Source organism: Aspergillus bombycis (genome assembly GCF_001792695.1).
Source record: "Aspergillus bombycis strain NRRL26010 chromosome Unknown contig00045, whole genome shotgun sequence".
NCBI classification, from domain to species: Eukaryota; Fungi; Ascomycota; class Eurotiomycetes; order Eurotiales; family Aspergillaceae; genus Aspergillus; species Aspergillus bombycis.
In genome coordinates, this window is record NW_019170047.1 from 190,172 (window position 1) to 210,856 (window position 20,685).

Sequence of the window (20,685 nt, forward strand, 5' to 3'; positions counted from 1 at the left end):
CTATCTTATAAAGGAGGAAACCCCTTAATACAATTTGCCCCTACGCGGCCGACCATGAATCCGCAGCCTTAAGAGCAATTGTAACCAGTGAATTCACTCGCTTACTATTCCCTTGTCTCGCCTTAGAATGTCATTGTTTACTTTTTTTATTGTCTATGATTTCTCTCCCCGCTTATGTTTTTCTTTTAGGTAAAGTATTCGAGGTAAGTAGGCTTCTGACTTGTTTCCCTTCGCAAACGATGCCCAAGATCATCCACTGTAAGCCCTAAAAGATCCATCAAGCCATCCAGGCCTCCGTCTCCCTCCCATGTTGCGAGATCAGGATTTCCACCCAAGTCCATCAATGCAGCACCGTTGCTAAGCAGCAGTTTCACTACTGCCTCATGTCTGTACTCTAATGCCAATAGCAGTGGTGTCCGGCCGTACTTAGTGTCCATTGAATCAATCGCAGCACCTTTTTCAATCAGCAACCGTGCAATTGTCTCCCGTCCATGGTGTCCAGCCATATGTAGCATCCACGGTATCCACCGCAGCACCGTTGTCAATTAATACTCTTGCTATTGCCTCATGATCTTCCGCTATGGCCCATAGCAGCGGGGTGCGGCCATATTTATGGTCTAGGGAATCCACAGCAGCATTGTTCGCCAGAAGTAATTTGGCTATATGTTCGAATCCACTTAGTGCGGCGTATAGCAAAGGAGTCCGGCCGTACGGGTCCATCGAATCCACTTCAACACCACTTTCAAGAAGTAATTTCACTATTCTGTCGAACCCGCCATGAGCGGCGATTAAGAGTGGCGTTTCCCCAAAATTATTCTTGGTATCCATTGGTACGCCTTTCCCCAGGAGTAGTCTCACGGCCGCCTCACATTCATACTCCACCGCATATGACAGCGGTGTATTTTTGTTCTCATCATTCACGTCCACTGCGGCGCCGTGTTGTATCAGCAGCTCTGCTATCCATTCATGTTTGGACTCAAGAGCGAGCAAAAGAGGTGTCATGCCGTTCAAAGCTTGAGGGTCTACTGAAACGCCTTTTTCGATCAGTAGTTTCACTATCAGCTTATGTCCAAGTTTTGCGGCCCAAGATAATGGCGTATAACCTATTATATCCCTCGAGTCAATATCACTCGCCACTGTCAGATGTAGCATGATGCTGTGTATGCCAAAGAAAGCAGCTATATGAGCTGAGCTGACTACACTATGCAGCTCTTGCTCTTTGTGACGACCTGTGTACATTTCCCTGTACAGTAGGAGCAAACTTGTATCATGGATCACCTTTGCAGTGCCGAGGTATTCTTTTGCGAGCTCTAAAGGTGTGTCTGGTAAGTGCTCACTCCTTCGAAGGTGGTGGCCCCATTTAGTCGCGGCATAGGCCAGAAGCGTGACATCCATATAGTCATCCGCAATCCCAGCCGGGAAATTTAGAAATGTAAGACATGTACGCGCAATTTGACTGTGCCACTCTCCTTTGCTAAACCCGAACATCTTGCTTTGTTGATTGAGATATTCTTGGAAAGAATAATGGACCAAGCGCACAGTATGGGTTTCTTGGTCAATTACCACTAGTCCATGGCAGCAGCTTAAAAGCGTACTTCTGACTGGTATGCCTCTTGGGTTAAAGGTCTTATCACCATCTTCAATCGCGAGGGAACATAGAAGTTCATTCACGCTGATAGGTCGTTCTGCTAAATAAACCCAAGCAATAATCATTTTTGCCTTCGCAGAATGTGCAATAGGTTGTTGTTCTATTCGAGCTACAGTACCAGAGAAGGCATCGCTAAGATTGGATGGCAACGTTTTTAGAGCTTCCTCGCGACGACGCATAGTTGCGGCCTGAAGAACAGCGTGCACTTGCATTACGGGCAACAGAAATCTGATCAGATATCATCAGTACTGCAAGAAGTCATAAAGCCAGGCTCACTTACATTCCCTTAGCTGATGCGAGGACTTTACTGTGGATCTCAAGTCTTAACTCCTCGTCCATTGCATCGGGCTCGATGTCGTTGGGCCCACCGATCTCACGATCAATGAATTGTCGAATATCACCTTCATGTGCTTCAATGGGTATCTCTTGACTCTGCTTGAGGTAATTTTGAACAGTTTGCCGGATATGGGGACGACCGGTAATGAACAATTGCAGAGAAGGTCTACCCTGTAAACACGCTAAAAGAGTTCCCTGATCCTTCATTTCATCCAGTGCATCAATACAGATATAAACTTTGTTAAACTGCTTGCAGGCTACGTCTAAGAATGCCTGCGCACTCAGCAAGCTCAGTGGTGCCTCTTGCTTTTCCTCTTTCTCGTGTAGTTCCAGGAGAGCTTGGGGAATCTCCGGCAAGAGCATTAATAGCTGCTTTATGATGACCCCAAGTATATTCTCTGTAGTCTGGACTTTATGGTCACGATAATCACCGTATAAATATGCTATTCCAGTAGTCGACTTGGGAGTTATCGACTCCCTTATTCTGTCAATCACGACAGAGCTGTTCCGGATTGTCAACTAACGGAATCAACACCTCACTGTAACTGTTCATTACTCACGATATAATTGTTTTGCCAGCCCCCGGATTACCAAAGCAGCACAGGGCCTGGGAGCTGGGGCTGTTGCCGGACCAATCCAAGAATCTAGCATCCTCAAGAATCCATACACTGGTGCCTTCCACTCGCACTCTTTGATTCTCGGAATGCCTAGCAGACGGGCTGAGGGGAGATAGCCACCTGAACAAATCTTTCTGTTCTCGGTCTCGGGCGATGCTCTTGACGATCGTTTTAATCTCCGAAACTAGATAGACAGATTAGCAAGGTTGATACGAAGAAATTATGAAAAAAGGCACTTTAAAGACAAGTGAAGGTATCCTTCATCGGAGTAAGGATGAGCGGCTACTTCATAATGTTGACCAAGATTGTGTATGAGTGATCCACAGCAAGACATGGAAGAGTTGCAACTCACGGTTATCCATAACAATACTGCGGGCTTCTGGTGTGTTTTGGATGTCCGAGGAGTCAGTAGCCTGAAGGAGCTCTTTGGCATATGCAGCAGCAGTAGCCGCAGCATACTTCTGCCATCGATCGTTTTTATGGGTATCACAGTAGTCACATATTCCACGAACGACAAGACATGGGAATTGGTTCATCAACCCTGCGGCTTCCATTTCAAAGCAAAGGCAGTTCTTTGCCAACAAGTCACGCACCTTCGCATCTTTTATGACCTTATTACCTGATGCGATAGTGCCATAGTGGATACAAGGATCTTGGACCAGCCTTTCAGGTCGTTCGATTACTTTCTCAGGATCACACGCACCACAATCTTTTGCGCCATTCTCATGTATACAATCAGAGTAGAACAACCGATCATAATGTGCACCCTGGTGAATATATGCTGGTCCTCTGCGTGAATCTGCCATTGCTGGATAAGCTGTGTACATGGACTCCAGTATGTCGGGTATGGACGTTCCTCCCATCATTTCATGGTTGCTTTGAAGCTCACCCATCGCATTGAGAAGGGCCTCGGGAGGGCAGTTCAGTGCACCACACTCTTCAAATCCATGCGCAGTGACCTTGCCGCAGTCATATTGTCTTACGCCTCCAAAGGCGCCAGTTGGTTGACTAACCACAACGTCGCCCAGGCGGATGTCATGATCGTCACTCGGAATACCACCACCAATGCCAACCATTAGCCCGAACTTGATACCGGGGAAAGTAGAAAGCATCTGCTTAGCAGACGTAGCCGCAGTTACAGTTCCATATCGACCGGATGGAAGGCTGGCAATAACCACGTTGTGTTCCCCATTTGGTCCATTTATGGAGCCTAGCGTATAGCTATTATGATCTTTGGCATGTTTGTGCCGTGGCGGCGCATGCACTGTATCCAGCATTGCCTTGGCAGCTGCTCTTTCATGAGGCAAGGCAGCAATCCAGCCGACGGCATACTCTGGATTGTCCAGTTGCAGTAACGAGTGACCCATCGTTATGCTTTGTATACCATAGAGTGCCACCAGGCGACGGTTGTTCGACGTGCTTGACGTCTGGATATTTTGTTGGACTACCGGACAGTAATTCAATACTTTGGCTACTGACCGAGTTCTCAATTGAGTCGGTACCCATAGCTGCGAATAACCTGCATCTTGATTTTAACTAAAAAGTTATATAATGAGTCGTGTCCGGTGCCCAATGCCTCGCACATTTTCTCTTCACCCTATCAGGCCGTTACAATAGCCGCCGGGCTCCCAGGAAACCCCACCAGATTGCTCAGCCCCGCCAGACTCCAGGCGCGGAGTGTTGCATACGACCCTTATCCAGTTTTATCTAAAAATCCCTAGGAGAACAACTTGGGGGGGTTGCCTTGGAATAGCAAAAGCCTGATACACAGCCACAAGTCGGGCTGTACGTAAGACAAGAAGCAACATCACGATCAGTCAATATAAGCGCTCAATAAAGATATCTACTAATATCTGCCAGCTCAGAACAGGCAGACTTAAAAGCCGTCGCGGCGTATGTTCGGGAAATAAGCTCTGCATTAAGCCATATATGAGCTTTAATATTATAGAGATTGTAGTTTGAGAATTTTAGGACCTATTAGCTCTAGCCCTAGACACTCGTTACACCAGCTATGTCACCCTTAGCTAAGGGAGCATCATTGCTATCAACCTGACTATTGAGGTATTCTCCTTCTGCTTACTGGGGTTACTGTCTCAATATTACAAGTGCTCTACCCCTCTTTTCTCGTCGTGTCTCGTTTGGACAGAAAGGCTGCTTTGGAGTCACCAAGTGTTCCCTTAACGGAAGGAGTGATATACATATCAACTCTCAACTCACATTCAAGCATCGTAGCTTTACGATGAACTCATCCAAGCCGACACAGGCACAATGACGACCGATTCGATTCATCCCGCTTCATTGACTATCGCATCGATTCTCGACAATACCGAAATGTGATACGCAGATCTAGACGTAGTCACCATCATTGAACAAAGACGAGGCACATCTGACTCTCCAAAATCCTCCTTCCCCTTTATACTAGTGTTTCGCGGAGGATAGCCTTTATGACCTGAAAGCTTTCGTATATTTAGACCTGAATCCTCTTCATATCTGATGTGCTTAGTATCTGTCAACCACGTTCCACAAGTCAAATGCTGTTTCTCTTGAGTATTGATCAAGATGCCTCTCAGATTCGATGAGCTGCCTATACCCGTTCTATACCTAGTCCTTGATAATGTGCCGGCTAAGCGACTTTCCCAGTAAATGTTAGTCTGTTACTAATGTACTGTAGATTCGTGCATCAGCGAGTGCTCTGTGCAGTCTGGCTTTAGTGAATCAGGCCTGCAATAATCTTGCTGCCTCATTCCTTTATCGGAATGTGGCAATCAACATCTCCTCACCACCGAAGCTCCGCGAAGATTTGGCAGAAATTGAAACAAATCCTCGTCGCAGACGATTGATAACACATGTGCGCCACCTCAAAATCTTAGGTTATATGCATTTGTTCACGCGTGAATATGATTCTGTAAAGATCTCTGTCGAAGATGAGAAGCTAAGAGAATATGATGCTGCAGCCAGTGAATACTTCGGAGAGGATCTGCGCGATGGGTCGGAAGAGGATATTTCTAAAGCCTGGACCCCTCTCGCCGAGATGATTCAGAAATGTCAACATCTTACAGAGTTGATCTGGATCTGTCCTAACCAGCTTCCACCATGTATATTACAGGCCGTTCAACAGTCTCATCCAGCGTGTCATCTTGACATGCGGTCGTTCCGTCTCCAAAGTCTAAGAGATGCGGCCACCAACCCACATGAGCTAGGTCTGGTTCAACCACCCTGTCTGCACAGCATCAGCATGAAAACTATCCGTAGTAACAAGGACCCAGAGCCAGGTTACAATGAACCGGCCATATTTGAGGTCGTGACTCTGGCCCCCAATATCAAGCACCTCAATGTGATTCATGTCCAGGAGCCCATATATCAGTGGATGTTGCGCGGCCACAACAGGGCGCCGTCATCATGGAAAGGATTCCTGCCACCTCCAAAGGGTTCACATAAAGGGGCTCTTGTCTCGCTTTCGTATTTCGGGTGCTTTGGTGTATCAGTGGAAGACATCGACAAATGGTCTAATTACACTGACATGTCCAAGATACGCTATCTGAGACTTGGGGGGGTGCCGGGTCATCAAGTATTCGGACGCTTAACGCAGAGTGTCAAGTACATGTCTCTTGAGCTTCTAGATCTGGAATTATATCCGGGGCGTAATACCTACAAACAGCTTGCTCATGCCCTGGAGTGTCTCCTAGAACCGTTAACCCCCCTTAAGGAGGTTACCCTTCGAGGGGACTTTCAGTTATCTATACTTGATAAACTCTTTCATCGTCACGGACCGACACTGCGAAAACTGGGCTTATACCTATACCCTAGCTTGAGCCCATCGGATCGAATTACAACGGGCGACCCAGAAGTGTTTCGTAAGATCCAGAATCAATGTCCGATTCTAGAATCGCTGAGTATTTATATGCCGATCTCCGCTGCTCACATTCTGTACCTGAAGGGGCTCCCCGCAAGATTTGGGACTTGATTGAACGACACAAGGGAGCATGTCGTTTAAACCGTCTTATCATATCCTTCCTTTTTGTTAGTCTTCCTTCCTACCATCTCACAAGGGTCAAAAGAAAAGATACAGAAAAAGGAGTAGGATATAGCCGAATGTGAGCACGTACTAACAATGGACATAGACTCTGGTTACTACTATTATTGTGTCTGAGTTTTATACTCCTCTACCGGCTACTTCTCATTTATTGCAGGCTAGAAAGTGATTTAAACAAAAATTCAAGAATTTCATGTCGCTATATTAAGATTTATGAGGGCTAGCCCAATTAAAATGCTACTTTAGTTTTATAATTTATAGTGGAAGGAGAATATACCGACTTTTTGTCTTTCCGCTTCTTGGTGTGATGGATGTGATATATAAAAACTGGCACCTGGTAGATAAAAAAACTCCCGCATCTAATAGATTCTTCATCTATTGTTAGTATAACTTTCCCAAATCAACAAAACAATCATTTCCAATGCATTTCGAGGACATCATATTACAATCCAGAGTATAAACCTTACTATACACTGATATTAAATAAGTATACGTAGTATCTAACCCTAAGGATATGGAAAGTGAAAGGGTCTAGACCTGCCAAAAACCCGCAGCGTTTGTTTTTCCGCTCACCATTAAATGTTTGTTTTATGGCCGTGGCAACAGGTCGATTGACACCAACGACCTCAGGTCGTCGTCGCTCCTCCAAACCATCCTAAATGTACTCCCCAACCAAAGATCAATCCAAATGAGCTCCCGATCAACTCCACGACGGAGAAAAGTCGTCTCGACGTCCCACGCGCTCGACCTTCTAAACAACTTAAACGCCAACAGCGTCCCCCGCGAGCCAAAGTCCAGCGCCGCCCCTACCCGCGCCCGCTCGTCTCATCGCCGCAAGATCGACGACGTACCGCTTCCCCAGAGCGATGATATCTGGGAAGTCCCCAATGACACAAATAGTGGCCGATCTGGACGCGTCCCTTCGTCGGAGCCCTTGACTCCCCGCCGATCGTCGACTCGGTTGCGGGCGAAATTGGCTATTAAAACTACTTCCTCTCGGAAGGCATCGCGTCGCGCGAAGTTGACGTCTAGTGGGAAAGAGGGGCGGGGGGAGTCGGGTCCCGAACCTGAACGTCAGTCTGGAGGGGACTCTGAGAACCATTCTGAAAAAGAAGCGGAAGGGGAATACACCGGTCCGGTTGAGGAAGACCAGCGGAGTGGTGAAAGTGACGCGAGCTATGTGGATGTTGTAGAGGATCACGGAGACAGTGGGTTTCCCCAGCCTGTGCTCGATTCGCCTCATAACGTCCCTCAGTCAAACCGACTGTCTCCTTTTGATATTCAGGAACGGGTGTCAGATCTAAGATCAGCTCTACACAGAGGAGCAGATGAGAGTGGTGATAGATCGAGAGATGAATCGCAGCATGAGCGTGAAAGTGAATATGAAACACCGCGCGATCGCTCACCAGAGCAACCAGATGAGCAACGCCCTGGTTCTGATGATGCTGTCAGTGCACATGAACACCAGAGACGCTCTCCCGCCGTCGTTGTCGTAAACCCTGTTACGGAGGTCAGGAGCTCTGTGGGCAGGGCAGAATCGCCAGCCCGTTCGCCAGAGTCCGCCAGCGGGGATACTCTACCGGAGGACATTTCAGAACATTCGCATGTGCAAGCAGAATCAGAGGGCTTGGTTGATGAAGTAGAGCCCGATGAGGCGGAGGATGAGAGCGACCGAGAAGGCCACACAAACATCGCCGTCGGGGACAAGTCTTCGGTTCGTGTTCCAACGGATGACGAGGGCAGCGTGAGAGATCGCCCCATACGATCCGGGTTATTTAGGTACGAAAGCGATTCAGAGGACCCGTCCACGCCGCCAAGCAAGAGACGTCAAACCTCGAATCAACATCCAGTCTCAGAACATCAAGGACGGAGTCGTAGACGAAGCATTGAGACGCCTCGAGCTGTCACCTCGGACTCTCACCAAGGCCAGGCCGAGCCTCTACAACCCCGTCACAGTCCAAACTGCATCGAGCAACATGCTGAGGACATGTCCGAGGATTATACGGAGGATGATTTCGACGAGGAGGAGACATGGTTGCACCAGGCGCTCAAAATGGCTGGCCAGAAGAACAACTGGGACACTCTGATGGTTCAAGCTCACCACGTGAAGAAAACAGACAACCCTTCTATGGCAGAATACTTTGACGATTTTGAGGATCTAACTTCCACATTACAAAAGAAATATATGGAGATTGTAGCTACCTAGACGCCGGACGTGGACCTCGCCACGCGACTGTGCGCGAATGCGATGAGCTCCTGAGCGCAATTCGCAGTGATGGGACCTCTTCGGTGGACTATATCGTCGAACATAAAGACGACGACCCAGAACCAGGCCGACCCAGTAGCGAAGAGACGCTGGACGAATTCGAAGCCTGTCTAGTATCGGGAATGATGGGTGTATTGCTCGGCTGTTTCGAAGCTTACTGCAAGGAAGACGGGCTCTTTCCCAAAGCCTACGAACACCTGCACCGGGTGCTAGATGTGTTTTTACGATTATGCTACAAGATCTACTGTGTAGTAGATGCGGGCTACGTGGACTCCGAGAACCGTAGCCATAGTCTGCAGCTCCCGCTCAAGAAACTCATCATTGCGCTAGAGAAGGACTTATTTAAGGGCAGCGCGCCGCAACCGGAGCCTGTACCAGCCATGTCCATCAAGCATGGGAGGAAATGGACCGATGACGAGGGGTGTGCTCTTTTAGATGGATTGCAGCGTTACCAGGGTAGGTCTATCTGGATCCACATAAGCCACAAGGGAAGCGAATGCTCACTACTTCAGGTCGGGACCGCTACGCTCGAATATTAAAACATTTCGGGGATCGGCTCCGCGGGCGGACGATCCGGGGTACGCGCGAAAAAGCGAGACAGTTGCATGACAAGCTTCTGTCAACGGTGGTCAACCCGGAGGTCCTCCAGACGGAGGAAGGACGGCAACAGTGGTACTGGCTGCTGAGTGTGCGAGAGGAGTGATGACACCTTTTTTTTTTTTTATTTTTTTTCTCTTGTCTTTCTTTTTCCAATGATGTAGGGCGGGCGTTTCATGGTTGATGTTGTATACCCCTCTGGTTTATTTTGATTTCTCTTTGAGCCTTGAGTTCCGTAAAGCAAAAACCAACGTACCCTCATTGCGGTGAACCATGGAACCACTGTTTTGGAGACGCGACCACGTCAACAATAGTTTATGACCCGTCGAGCCAATCCAAGGGCCTTGTGAGGACACAATCATGGCTAAAAGTGAACTCTGTATCCATTAAGTTCAACAACGGGTGAAATGGCTGGTCGCATGACAAAAAGGTCATCACCGCCTGAGGGATCGATTGGGCGATCCTGTGGGGATCGTCGCCTGAGGCTTTTGGCGTGGAGTGGGAGTCCCTGAGATCCTGAGGCACCCGCTCCCGCTTTCCCCCTCCTGACCTTCCTTACTGTCCCTTTTCCTGGACTACTTGAACTTACTTACTCTACTCTTTCTCCCGCATCAACTTTTTTTGGGTTCTCAACCTTCACCACTTCATTCTCACCCTTTCCCCCTCCACTTTCTTCCTTTTCTTGTACCAATTTTAATCTGTTTAATAGTATATTCTCTTTAATCCCCCTTCTGTTCTTCTCACCATCTTCGTGTGGTGTGGGTTACTTTTGTCCTTTTTTGTTTGCCTCGTCACTTTCGGGATAAAGGACAAAAACACGCGTCTGCACGGTACCGACTCAGCGAGTCCCGGTACCTTCGACTTGGTCTCCTTTCAATTGACGGTCGAGTGCATTGTTGAGTAAGTGCTTTGCTGTTTTGTTTCATCATCAGGGGAACCTCGGAAGGACTGAAAAGGAGAACCGTCCCGAGGGATCTGTTCCGCCGCTGCTTCGACCAGAATCATGGATCGTCTCTGCATGCCACATGCACATCACCTCCGCAGAAGCTGCACTGCGGGAAGCTCCTGGTTGACTCGAGCATTGCATGGGTTCATGGCCCAATCACCCAGTTTGTTGGTTGCCCACCGAGACTAACGTGGACTGTCTCAATTCGCTAGACCGCCATTGAAGACCCATCGCTTGTTCTGTACCTGAGTTCCTACCGACCCTGGAAGCAATTCCGACTCCCCGCCCACTCACAATGGCTTCTACTGAGGAACCGGTCCCGGTTGCCGCGCCCGTCGAGGTCGACTCTGAAAATGCACCCCCCGCGACCCCAATTGAGTCGACCGTCATGTCCGGCAGCGAAGGACCTCTGACCAGCCCGGACGTCTCCAAGGACAAAGAGAATACCAAGGCCTCGCCGGTCAAGAGCCGCCCAACATCAACTACGGCCACCAAACAGCCTGTCTCGGGAACAACTACAAAAAGGCCCAGCTCCATGTCTGGCCCGCCCAAGACCACGTCCACCACGCGTGCATCGATGAATGGCAGCACCTTGAGCAAGCCTCCTACCCGCCCGGCCACTACATCGACCGTCCGGAAGCCCCTGAGCACGTCCACGACGGCCTCGCACCGATCCCGTGCCTCGATCAGTAGCTCCGCCGATGAGAAATCCCGAGGGGCTGTGAGCTCTTCCGATGAGAGGCGGGGGATCTCCGGGACGGCGAAGCGTATGTCTCTCGTCGGGACCCCGACCACCCGGGCACCCAGGCCGAGCTCCATTCACGACCGGCGGTCGAGCATTGCAAGCACCACCACAGCCGAGAAGAGGAGCTCTGTGTCCTCAGTGTCACGTACCAGCACCGCTTCGGCGAGGACCGCGACGAAGCCTACGACTACGTCGACCGTTCGCCCTTCGAGTTCCTCCACGAGTGCTACGCGGCCCGTCACCCGGCCCTCGACGGCCACCCGGCCCATGTCCACTGCTACGAAGAGGTTGAGCACCGTGACTAAGACCTCGGAGGAGGACGCAGAAAAGTTGAACGCTCTCCAGAGTAAGCTGTCCGAAAGTGAGACGACCGTGACGAGCCTCAAAGCCGAGCTAGACGCAGTGAATGAGAAGCTGGCCCAGCTGTCGGTGTCTCAAGCTGAGGATAGCTCCAAGGACCAGGAAGAGGCTCTTAAGACCCTTCGGGAACAGCACACAGCCGAGCTCGAACGGTTGGCCGCGGACCATGCGGAGCAATTGCAAGCCTTGCGGGTCCAGTTGGAAGAGGCCGAGGCGACGCGGAAAGAGCTGGAAGAGAAATCTCTGAAGGATCTGGATGAGGCGGCCAAGTCCGCCTCTGCTCAGGGAGATGACCAGACTGCAGCGGCCTTGGAGGAGCTGAAGGAGTCCCACCAGGCGCAACTGGATGCCCTGGAGAAGGAACTCGCGGAACAGAAAGCTTCTACCGCTGCATATGCAGAGCAGATCGAATCTCTGAAGGCGGAATTGGAGTCGCAGAAAACCAACCTGGAAAAGGTCACCAAAGAACTCCAGGAGGAGAAGGCCTTGGCTCTGGATAGCCTCGAACGGGAACTCAACGGCCGTGATCAAGTGATCGCCAATCTCAACATCGAGATGGAAAAGTTGAATCAAGCCAAGGAACAGGGAGTTCGTGCGGCGGAGGAGTCTGCCAAACAGACGGTTTCCACCCTCGAGGAACAGGTTGCTTCTCTGACTGCCAAGCTGGCCGAGGCGGAGTCGGCTGCGAAGGGTAGTGAGGAGACACCTGAAGTTGTCGCTGAAAAGGTCCAGGAAATCGCAGAGCTGAAGGAGGCTATGAAGAAGATGGAGGCCGAATTCCTGGAGGCACGCGAGTCCGCGGCGAATGCACGGGATGAGAAGATCAAGGAGTTGGAAGCGACTCATGAAGCTGCCGTCGCGAAACTCAAGGCGGAGCATGAGGAAGCCCTGTCCTCTGCATCCACAACCCATGCCCAAGAACTCGCGGTTGCCAAGGAAGCCGTCGAATCGGCCGGTACCACTCATTCCCAGCAGCTCCAGGAACTCCGGGATGCACTGGAGGCCGCCGAAGCTGCGGCAAAGAAGGGTCAGGAAGAAGCTGTCAGCGAACGGGATGCCGCCCACCAGGCGGAGCTGCAAGCCCTCCAGCAAAAGCTGGAAGCGGCAGAGCAGGCTCTCAGCGAAGCACGACAGGCCGCGGAGGAGGGTGCTAACTCCGCCCAGGCTGTTGCGGTCCAAGAAATTGAGGAGCTGAAAGAGAAGGTTGGCGCGCTAGAGTCCCAGTTATCGACCGAACAAGACGCAATCAAGTCTCTCCATGATGAGGTTCACAGCAAGCGGCAAGAGGCCGAGGCGCTGCAGCAAAGCCTCGTTGAATTCGAGAGTAAAACCAAGGCCAAGGATGCCGAGCAGGAAAGCCAGCTCAGAGCGCTCGAGGAGAAGGCTGCCGCAGCTGAGAAGGCGCTTGCGGAGAAGGCTGCCGCAGCTGACAAAGCGCTTGAGGAGCACCTGAAGGAAGCCTCTGCAAATGCTGACAAGCACTCCCAGGCCCTCGAGGAGAAGGCCGCTATGGCCGAGAAAGCACTGGAGGAGCACCTCAAGGAGTCAGCGGCCACTGCCGACAAACACTCCCAGGCCCTCGAAGAGTTGAAGGCGCAGCACGCTGCTGAGCTGGAGAAGGCCAAGGCGGACGCCGCTGGGTCCCATGAAGACGCTCTCAGTGAAGTCCAGGCCAAGCTCGATGCACTGACATCTACGAACCGCGAGCTAGAGACCAGCCACGCACAGAAGATCGAGACTCTCGAGACGGAGCTCAAGGCCGCCCTTGAACGCCACGCTGGCGAGCTTGCCTCCCACACCGAGTCTCACGAAAAGGAGCTGGCTGGTGTCCAGAAGGAGTACAGCGAGACCAAGGCTCAGCTGCACAACGAGCTGGAAGCTCTTCGGGAGTCTAAGGCTGCAGAGACCGAGGCCGAGCACAGCAAGGCAATTGAAGAACTCCTCACTGTCCATGAAGAGAAGCTCTCTGGCGTCCGCGCTGATCTGGAATCCTCCAACAAGGCTAAGGTTGAGGAGCTTCAGAAGTCACACGAGGCGGCTCTTGCAGAGGTTCATGAACAGCTTTCCCACGCGCAGGCCGCTGCCCAGGATAGCTCTGTCTTGGATGCTTTGAAGGCCACCATTGCGGACATGGAGAAGAAGCTGTCTGCTGCTGAACAGTCCGTTGTGGAGTCCAAAGAGATCTCCAGCAAGCAGGGTGCTGAGCTTTCCAAGATCGAGGCCGAGAAGAATGAGTGGGAACAGAAGCATCAGGCCGTGAGCAGCCGGGCGAAGGAGCTTGAAGAACTTGTGGCGGCTTCTGCCAGCTCCAAGTCGGAAGCCGAGACCGTGCAGCAGCAGCTGTCTGCGACTCAGGAGGAGCTGTCGCAGCTCAAGAGCAAGCAGGAAGCTATCCATATTGAACTCGACGAGCTGAGGACGCAGAACCGGGCGATGGACGAGAAGCTCGTGCAAGGCGAGAGGGACCTGAACGATCAGATTGACAAGAACATGTCGCTGCTCAACCAGTTGGGCGAGGTCGATTCGGCGATCTCGGGCAGCCGCAAGCGCATTCGTGAGCTCGAGGCTGAAGTAGCGGTCCTGAAGGCCGAGGGCAAGGGCGCAGGGCTTGAGAGCAGCCGGTGGGCGGCCGAAGGCGAGAAGGCCCCTGCTGGAGGAAATGCAGGTCCGGCCACAGCGGAAGGTGAGGACCTTGGTTCATCCATTGAGGGAACGGTGGGACCTCCCCGTTTATCATCGACCTACCCTTCAGAAATCCCCGACTGTCACCCCTTCACGTAACATCACATGGTCCGTTCCCTCGGCAGGCAGGAGTACTAATTGGACGGTTCTTGCAGATAGCAAGCATTCAGGAACAGCTTAAGCACATCCGCACAGCCAACGATGACTGGTATGACGAGCACCAACGGTGGGTTGACCTTCTGGAGCTTTTGAGGGTTTACCTAACACAGAATACAGACTCATTCGGGAGCTTGCCTCGGTGTCGCAACGCGCAACCCCAGATCGGAGCCCCGCGATGACTCCACAGCCGGAAAGGTCAAGCAGCAGTTCGGATGACAACCAGGCTGGTGAGGGAGCGTCGAGGTAATCGCCCATGGTCATCGGTTGGTGACGAGGTTACGCATGACCTCGACGTATCTTTCCTTTGTATCTGATTGGATTGTCGGTTCTTCTTGTATTAACTATGCCGTTGTATGTAATAAGAGCTCAGGATACCCCTGTTTAGCCTCGCTGTGTTCGCCGCTCCTGCAGATTTATTTTGGTGTGGACTGGACCCCGACTGGAACTGGACAGCGGACGATGCGTTGTTCAGCGACTCCACGAGTTGGTCTTGGGCCGCAATATTTTCTTATCTCTTTTTCTTTGTCATTATCTTTCTTATGTGTGCAGTCATGGGTCACCGATTAATGCAGTGTACTATATCGGACACGTCTACCGTGTCAAGAGAAGAAAGAAAGAAAAAAAAAACGGAAGAACCAGGATGATATTTTTTTTTATTTGATTCACGTACTGCTGACATTCATCCTATCCATGGGTATCAATTGTGACACATTGTAGTAAAACAGAGAGAGAAAAAAAAAAAAAAGACTAAGGAATGGAACAGGTATTACATGTCGTATCTCACCGAGACCGCCGCAACGAAACCCAGAGTGCTCGCACCGGTCCCCAGAAACCTCTCTGCGCCTTCTGCTTCTGCTTCAACTCGTCACTCTTCTCCTTCTCCAGCCGATTCGTCTCCGCATACCGGGCCGGGGTCAGGATACGACGTGGCGGCGAGACAGATCGCCCCGCCGTCAAGGGGCTATACCCATAGTGTCCGATCGGCGTAAATCGCAACAGCTGGTCGGCCGGAACACTTTCCGAGCTCTCGTATCGTCCCAGTCGATCCTCTTGGTTCTGGAGAAACGTGTACGTCCCCCTCGTGTTCGTGGTCTTGCCCGGTTCCCCACCCCGATCTGCGTATGGATGGCCATAGCTCTCCTCCCCCTCGTGCCTCCCAGAACGTGGTCCCCCGAATTCATGATTTGGGGGGTCTTGGTGATCGAAATCGGAGAATAGATTCTCGTCATACTTCTTCTGTCCATGATCAGGACCATGCTCATGTCCTGATCCATGACCATGCACGGGTCCATGTCCATGTCCAGAATCATGTTCACCATAAGACCCATAACCATACTCAGGGTCATCATATCTATACTCATAACCATGAGTATTTCCCTGAGGATTCCCATGAGAATGAGAACCGCCGCCCCCGGTCCTCCCCTCACTAAACGCCCAACACCAAGCCGCATAATCATCCTCCGTCGTTCTGCCCCCCTCCTCCTCCCCCTCTTCCTCAGACAGACTTCTCCCCTCATTAAGTTCCCCAGCATGATTGGGCAGCCTCTGTCGAGACATCTTCCTGGATACCCATCGTGTCAGACTGGTTAGTGTTGGGCGCCGGGTGAGTGCGTTATTACTGTGATGACTGTGATTATTGATGCTAGTGTCAAGCTTCGAGGTGAGGGAGTTGGTCGAGATGGAGGTCGTGAAACTGGATGTTGATGTGCTGTTGTTGCTGTTGATGGTGTCGTTGGGGAGGAGCTTTATAGGGGGCATTTTGTTTTTGGGCTTCCGTCTGGCGTTGGCATGTATTTGTTTGGTCTTCTTTTTTTTTTTTTTTTTTTAAGGGATTGGGTTGGTTGAGTTGGGTGTTAGTGGTCGTGGTGTTGGTTTGGTGGTTTGCTATAGTGGGCTGTGTTGTTGTATAAGTAGCAATTGGTTCGATTTATTTGGTATAAGTATCAGTGTAGATATAGGTAGTAGAGGGAGAGGTGGAGGTCGAGGGTAGACAAATGGAAAAATGCAAGGACACCATGTCTCGTTTCCCAGGCGAAGACGACGGGAATATAAACTAGGTGAATACGTCCAGTCTCAGACATGCATTGGCTAGTGGAAGTAAGGTAGTAGTAGTAGTAGGAGTTAAGACCAGATATGAGCAAGGCCAGATGAGGAAGACCAACGCCCAGATAAGAGTTCCTCCGGAAAGAAAAACGAAACGAGAATGCAATAAAATAAAATAAGATACTATAATATAACATAATACAATACGATAAACTATAATACAAACCGTCTTCACCGTCACCGCTAGAAAAGGACCGGGTCTTGCCCCAATTCGGCGCGCAAACTATGACTAGTATAGTTTCTTGATACCAGAACCACATGCATCTGAGATGTTAGATTGGCAGCCAAGGGATGCATGCCGAGGCTGTTGGTCGTACATTGGCGCCGTGGATTCTTTTCTGGCGCGGTCAGCCGACGAACAGAGTGAGTTTGAACGAGGGTCGGACGATGTGAGACAGGGTATTATGATTGATTGATTGATTGGGTATACATATAAGATGGTCTAGTATGGTGAGTGAGTGAGTGAGCTAGTCTAGTACAGGATCTATCGCAGGTTGCAGGTTTAGCCCGAGACGCCATCCCGGCCCAACCCCCATCGACCGACTTCGCGCATGGCTTCGTCGCCGCCTTCCGCCAGTCGCCCGTTGGCGTTGGCGGCATTGGCGCTTCCCAACACGCCGGCCACGCAGTCCCACCCGTTGCGGCCACCGCCCCAGCGGACGCACTTCGTTCTTGTAGCGCTCGCCCGCCTCGCGGTCCACAGCCGCCTTACCGGCCTGGAAGACATCCTCCCAGAGCTTGTTGGCGATCGCCCGATCGAAGATATAACTGTAATAGGTCGCGCCGTAGCCGTAGAGATGGCCGAAGAACCCCTGCCACGACGTGGGCGGCCGGCTGTCCGTCGGATCGGGCAGGGTCGAGTGGGCCGACGAGACCTGGTGGTAGATTGCCGTGCTGTCAATCTGGCCGGCTTTGTCGGCCGGGATCGAGTGGTAGGCCTGGTCCACCAGCGCCATGAGGATCTGGGCCTCGTTCTCCACGGCGCCGTAGATCGAACCGTGGGCCAGGCGATCCTTCTCCATGCTCAACATCATACTCTCGGACAGCGGTTGGTCGGTCTGCCAATGGCGGGCGTACATGGAGAGCACCGCGGGTTCGGTAGCAAACCGCTCCATGAGAACCGACGGTAATTCGGCGAAATCGGTCGCGCACCGCGTCCCGGAAATGGACTGCAAGCGAGTCTGTCCCAAAATGGAATGCAGCGCATGACCCATCTCGTGGAATAGCGTCCGCACACTGTGTTCGCTGAGCAACGACGGCCGCCCCGCGCCGGTCGCTGGCGGCTCCGCGAAGTCACACACCAATGCGATCGTCGGCAGCTGTCGGAGGGTCTTGGATTGCGGATCAACCGCGGTGGCCATCCCATCGTTGGGATGTGCCGAATGATCCATGGTGGCACACTCCGCCACTTCCTCGGGGGAGATCTCCCGAGCGCATCGCAGGGTGAAATGGGCCGGGTTGGGATGTTTGTTAGGCCGAGAGAACAGGTCACAGTAGATCACTGCAATATGGCGCTCGGCTTCGTCCACGACGTCCAATCGACGCACGTCTGGGTTCCACGTCTCACCTGCAGCTGTCTCCTGCGGCACGAGCCGGACACCATAAAGGCGGTCAAATAGCCGCGACAACCCTTGCATCACCGTACCCAAAGAAAAGAATTCGGGCACAGCACTGAGCTCACGCGACCGCCGGGACTGCGAATATTGCAGGACGCGTTGGTGAACATAGTAGGCATGGTCCCACGGCTGCAATGGGGACGCTCCTTTCATCGCCTGCAACTTGGACAGTTCTTCCTGAACATACTCGCGGTTGCTGCCCACCAACGCCGTCAGAAAGTTGGAAACGGCCTCGGGGCTTTTGGCCATTTTATCGCTGAGCGTCATATGGGCGAAGCTGGGGTGGCCCGACAGCTGGGCAAGCTCCGCCCGTTTGCTGAGCAGCTCCTCCAATCGGTGGAGCTGGCGCGAGCTGGAGGTTCGGGTCGCCAAATAAACTTCTCGGCGGACACCCTCGTCGTGAACGGACCGCAACGCCAGCCGTGGGATCATCCCCGTCGTCGGAACAGACGCAGTACGATTCCATCGTCTGATCTGCTGGATAAGAATCGGGTCCAGGCCCCGAAGACTATTGGCGCCTACTACCACCTGCGATTTAGCGGGCTCCGCGCTATTAACAAAGTTGGACCCTAGCTGACTGATGTCGTTCGAAAGGTTCACGAATCGCTGTCTCTCATTTGGTGGCATGTGAATCGCAGAATTGGAGAAATCCTTAATCAGGATCTGCGCCACAATTTTCTCCTCCTCCGTCCAGTGCGAAGACACATCCGGATTGCTGGCAGCCTTCTTCAGCTGATCGTTGAGCCCGGTGGTGGTATTCAGAACATTCATGTACTCGAACATTAGCGCATACGCCTGCGTAGCCGCCTCCTGCACGCGCGGGTCAGGGTGAATGACTCTGATAAAATCTGACAGGTCGATCACTCGGCAGAGCAGATCACTCAACCGGTCAAGATCCCGAGCCATGTCCCGATATTCCTCCAGCGTGGATGCAGAGAGGACTTTGGAGACGATCGCTTGACATCTCTGCAGCGAGACATTGGCAAAGGCGCGAAATCCATCGGGGCTGGTCAAGTATTGGTTCTGAACCAATCCGGTGGGCTTGGATTGGGTGGCGCTCCGTTGCGAGAACTCTCTCCAGAACGGTTGCGAATCGAACACTCGTCGAAGGGTTTCGTCATTGGTCTTCTTCTGGGTGGAATGGTTCGTGGGGGCATAATCGTATACATCCGATCGGGAGGATGGCGACGCGGCTGTTTCCAAGGATCGACGAGGCTGCTGCAGTCGCTGCAGACATGCCCGACAGGTCCATGGCCGACGCCGGAGCGGCATCAGCATGTGTCCTGCCATAGGAGCGAAGGCAGCCCAATCAATTCAACATGGATGTCGTAAAAATGAGCGTCAACCTTCAATCGTAAGCAGCGCAGAATTGACTGAAAGCAAAGTAGGCCGTAAATAGTCTGGAGAGAGGGAAAGCAGAGGGGAAATGGAGGAAAATCAAGGCGAGAGTCCGAGAGTCAAAAGAAGGGCCGGACGATGACGGAGGCACAGCCGAACGCCCGCCGAAAAAAAGTCTTGGCGTAGTCACGCTTTCCCGTGAACTTCATCAAGCCCTCAGACGACCTTCAAATCACTCCCCGTCTTGTTCTCCCGTCCATTGGCCTCGCGCAGCATGTCCTTTCGGCCGATGTTCCAGCAGGTAGACTCCCTGGCCCTTCCGTAATCTCCTGCAAGTATTCTTGTTCCGTACTGACTCGTTTTAGCGGGCTGTGGCCCCCATCGCTGCCACTCTTTTGGCTGGAGGTGTAGCCTTCTATCCCCGGCGAACCGCCTTCGCTGAGGAACCTAATGCTGTATGATCCGACTTAAGCGTCTCTAGACCAGAAGAGATCTAGTCCTTACATCCCAAGAATCTCAGTCTAATCATTACGATTCGTGCAGAGGAAACCGATTTATGATGACTTCCCTGCCGATATCCCGGAACCCACGAAGACCCTTCCTCCTGCTCCTCCCAAGTCGTCTCCATTTCCCTCCTCGTCCCCTACTCCCACAGATATCTTGACGGCTCAGGTCCGACATGCCCGTCTTTTCCTCTACGAAAACTCCCTCGCCGCTGAGAACTGCTTCAACGACTTCCTGTCCCGGGCCCTCCACATCGAGAACGCTTTCACCAACACCGTCGCCTCGCTGGCTCCGTCGCCCGAGTCCGGCGAGCGTCTCCTCCCCGGCGGCGCCTATGTCATCGTCTCTGCCATGGCCGGTTCCATCGTGTCCCGCAACCGTGGTATCTTCTTGCGCACCGCCTCGCCGCTCGCGTTCGGTACCGTGGCCGCCTGGTCCCTCCTGCCGGTGACGATGCGCAACATCTCCGACCTGGTGTGGGAGTACGAGAAGAAGGTCCCCGCTATTGCCGAGCAGCACCTCTACCTCCGTGAACGGGCTGAGCACATCTGGTCTACGGGCGTGGCACACAGCGGCATGGCGCGTTCCATGATGGAGGATAAGATCGGGGAGACTCGCAAGAAGTTGGAGGAGCTGGTTAGCAAGGGTCACTAGATTATTGCATTTTCAGTCTGTCTCTCCTCCTTTTTTCGGTTGTTTTCCTTGTAGCGGATGCCATTTGGAGCCTGTGCTGCG

General features: G+C 52.1%; 6 protein-coding genes across 6 annotated transcripts; 3 read left to right on the forward strand and 3 right to left on the reverse strand.

The window, feature by feature from the left end:
• Positions 1-459: 459 nt before the first annotated feature.
• On the reverse strand, positions 460-3,968 carry ABOM_005896 (ankyrin repeat domain protein; the record flags this gene model as incomplete). Its single annotated transcript, XM_022533025.1, has 4 exons — positions 460-1,876; positions 1,929-2,486; positions 2,545-2,785; positions 2,954-3,968. The coding sequence occupies 4 exons, from the start codon at positions 3,966-3,968 to the stop codon at positions 460-462; spliced, it is 3,231 nt and encodes a 1,076-aa protein (XP_022388950.1).
• Positions 3,969-7,322: 3,354 nt separating this feature from the next.
• Positions 7,323-9,603, forward strand: ABOM_005897 (uncharacterized protein; the record flags this gene model as incomplete). The annotated part of the gene is made up of 3 exons (XM_022533026.1): positions 7,323-8,828; positions 8,888-9,356; positions 9,413-9,603. 3 exons carry the CDS (start codon positions 7,323-7,325, stop codon positions 9,601-9,603), a joined length of 2,166 nt encoding a protein of 721 aa, XP_022388949.1.
• Positions 9,604-10,738: 1,135 nt separating this feature from the next.
• On the forward strand, positions 10,739-14,636 carry ABOM_005898 (M protein repeat protein; the record flags this gene model as incomplete). The annotated part of the gene is made up of 3 exons (XM_022533027.1): positions 10,739-14,325; positions 14,394-14,456; positions 14,507-14,636. 3 exons carry the CDS (start codon positions 10,739-10,741, stop codon positions 14,634-14,636), a joined length of 3,780 nt encoding a protein of 1,259 aa, XP_022388944.1.
• Positions 14,637-15,169: 533 nt separating this feature from the next.
• Positions 15,170-16,147, reverse strand: ABOM_005899 (uncharacterized protein; the record flags this gene model as incomplete). Its single annotated transcript, XM_022533028.1, has 1 exon — positions 15,170-16,147. The coding sequence occupies one exon, from the start codon at positions 16,145-16,147 to the stop codon at positions 15,170-15,172; it is 978 nt and encodes a 325-aa protein (XP_022388943.1).
• An 847-nt stretch (positions 16,148-16,994) lies between these two features.
• ABOM_005900 (mitochondrial intermediate peptidase) lies at positions 16,995-19,386 on the reverse strand (the record flags this gene model as incomplete). Its single annotated transcript, XM_022533029.1, has 2 exons — positions 16,995-17,097; positions 17,141-19,386. 2 exons carry the CDS (start codon positions 19,384-19,386, stop codon positions 16,995-16,997), a joined length of 2,349 nt encoding a protein of 782 aa, XP_022388899.1.
• A 334-nt stretch (positions 19,387-19,720) lies between these two features.
• ABOM_005901 (MICOS complex subunit MIC26/MIC27) lies at positions 19,721-20,604 on the forward strand (the record flags this gene model as incomplete). The annotated part of the gene is made up of 3 exons (XM_022533030.1): positions 19,721-19,747; positions 19,812-19,901; positions 19,990-20,604. The coding sequence occupies 3 exons, from the start codon at positions 19,721-19,723 to the stop codon at positions 20,602-20,604; spliced, it is 732 nt and encodes a 243-aa protein (XP_022388898.1).
• Positions 20,605-20,685: the final 81 nt, after the last annotated feature.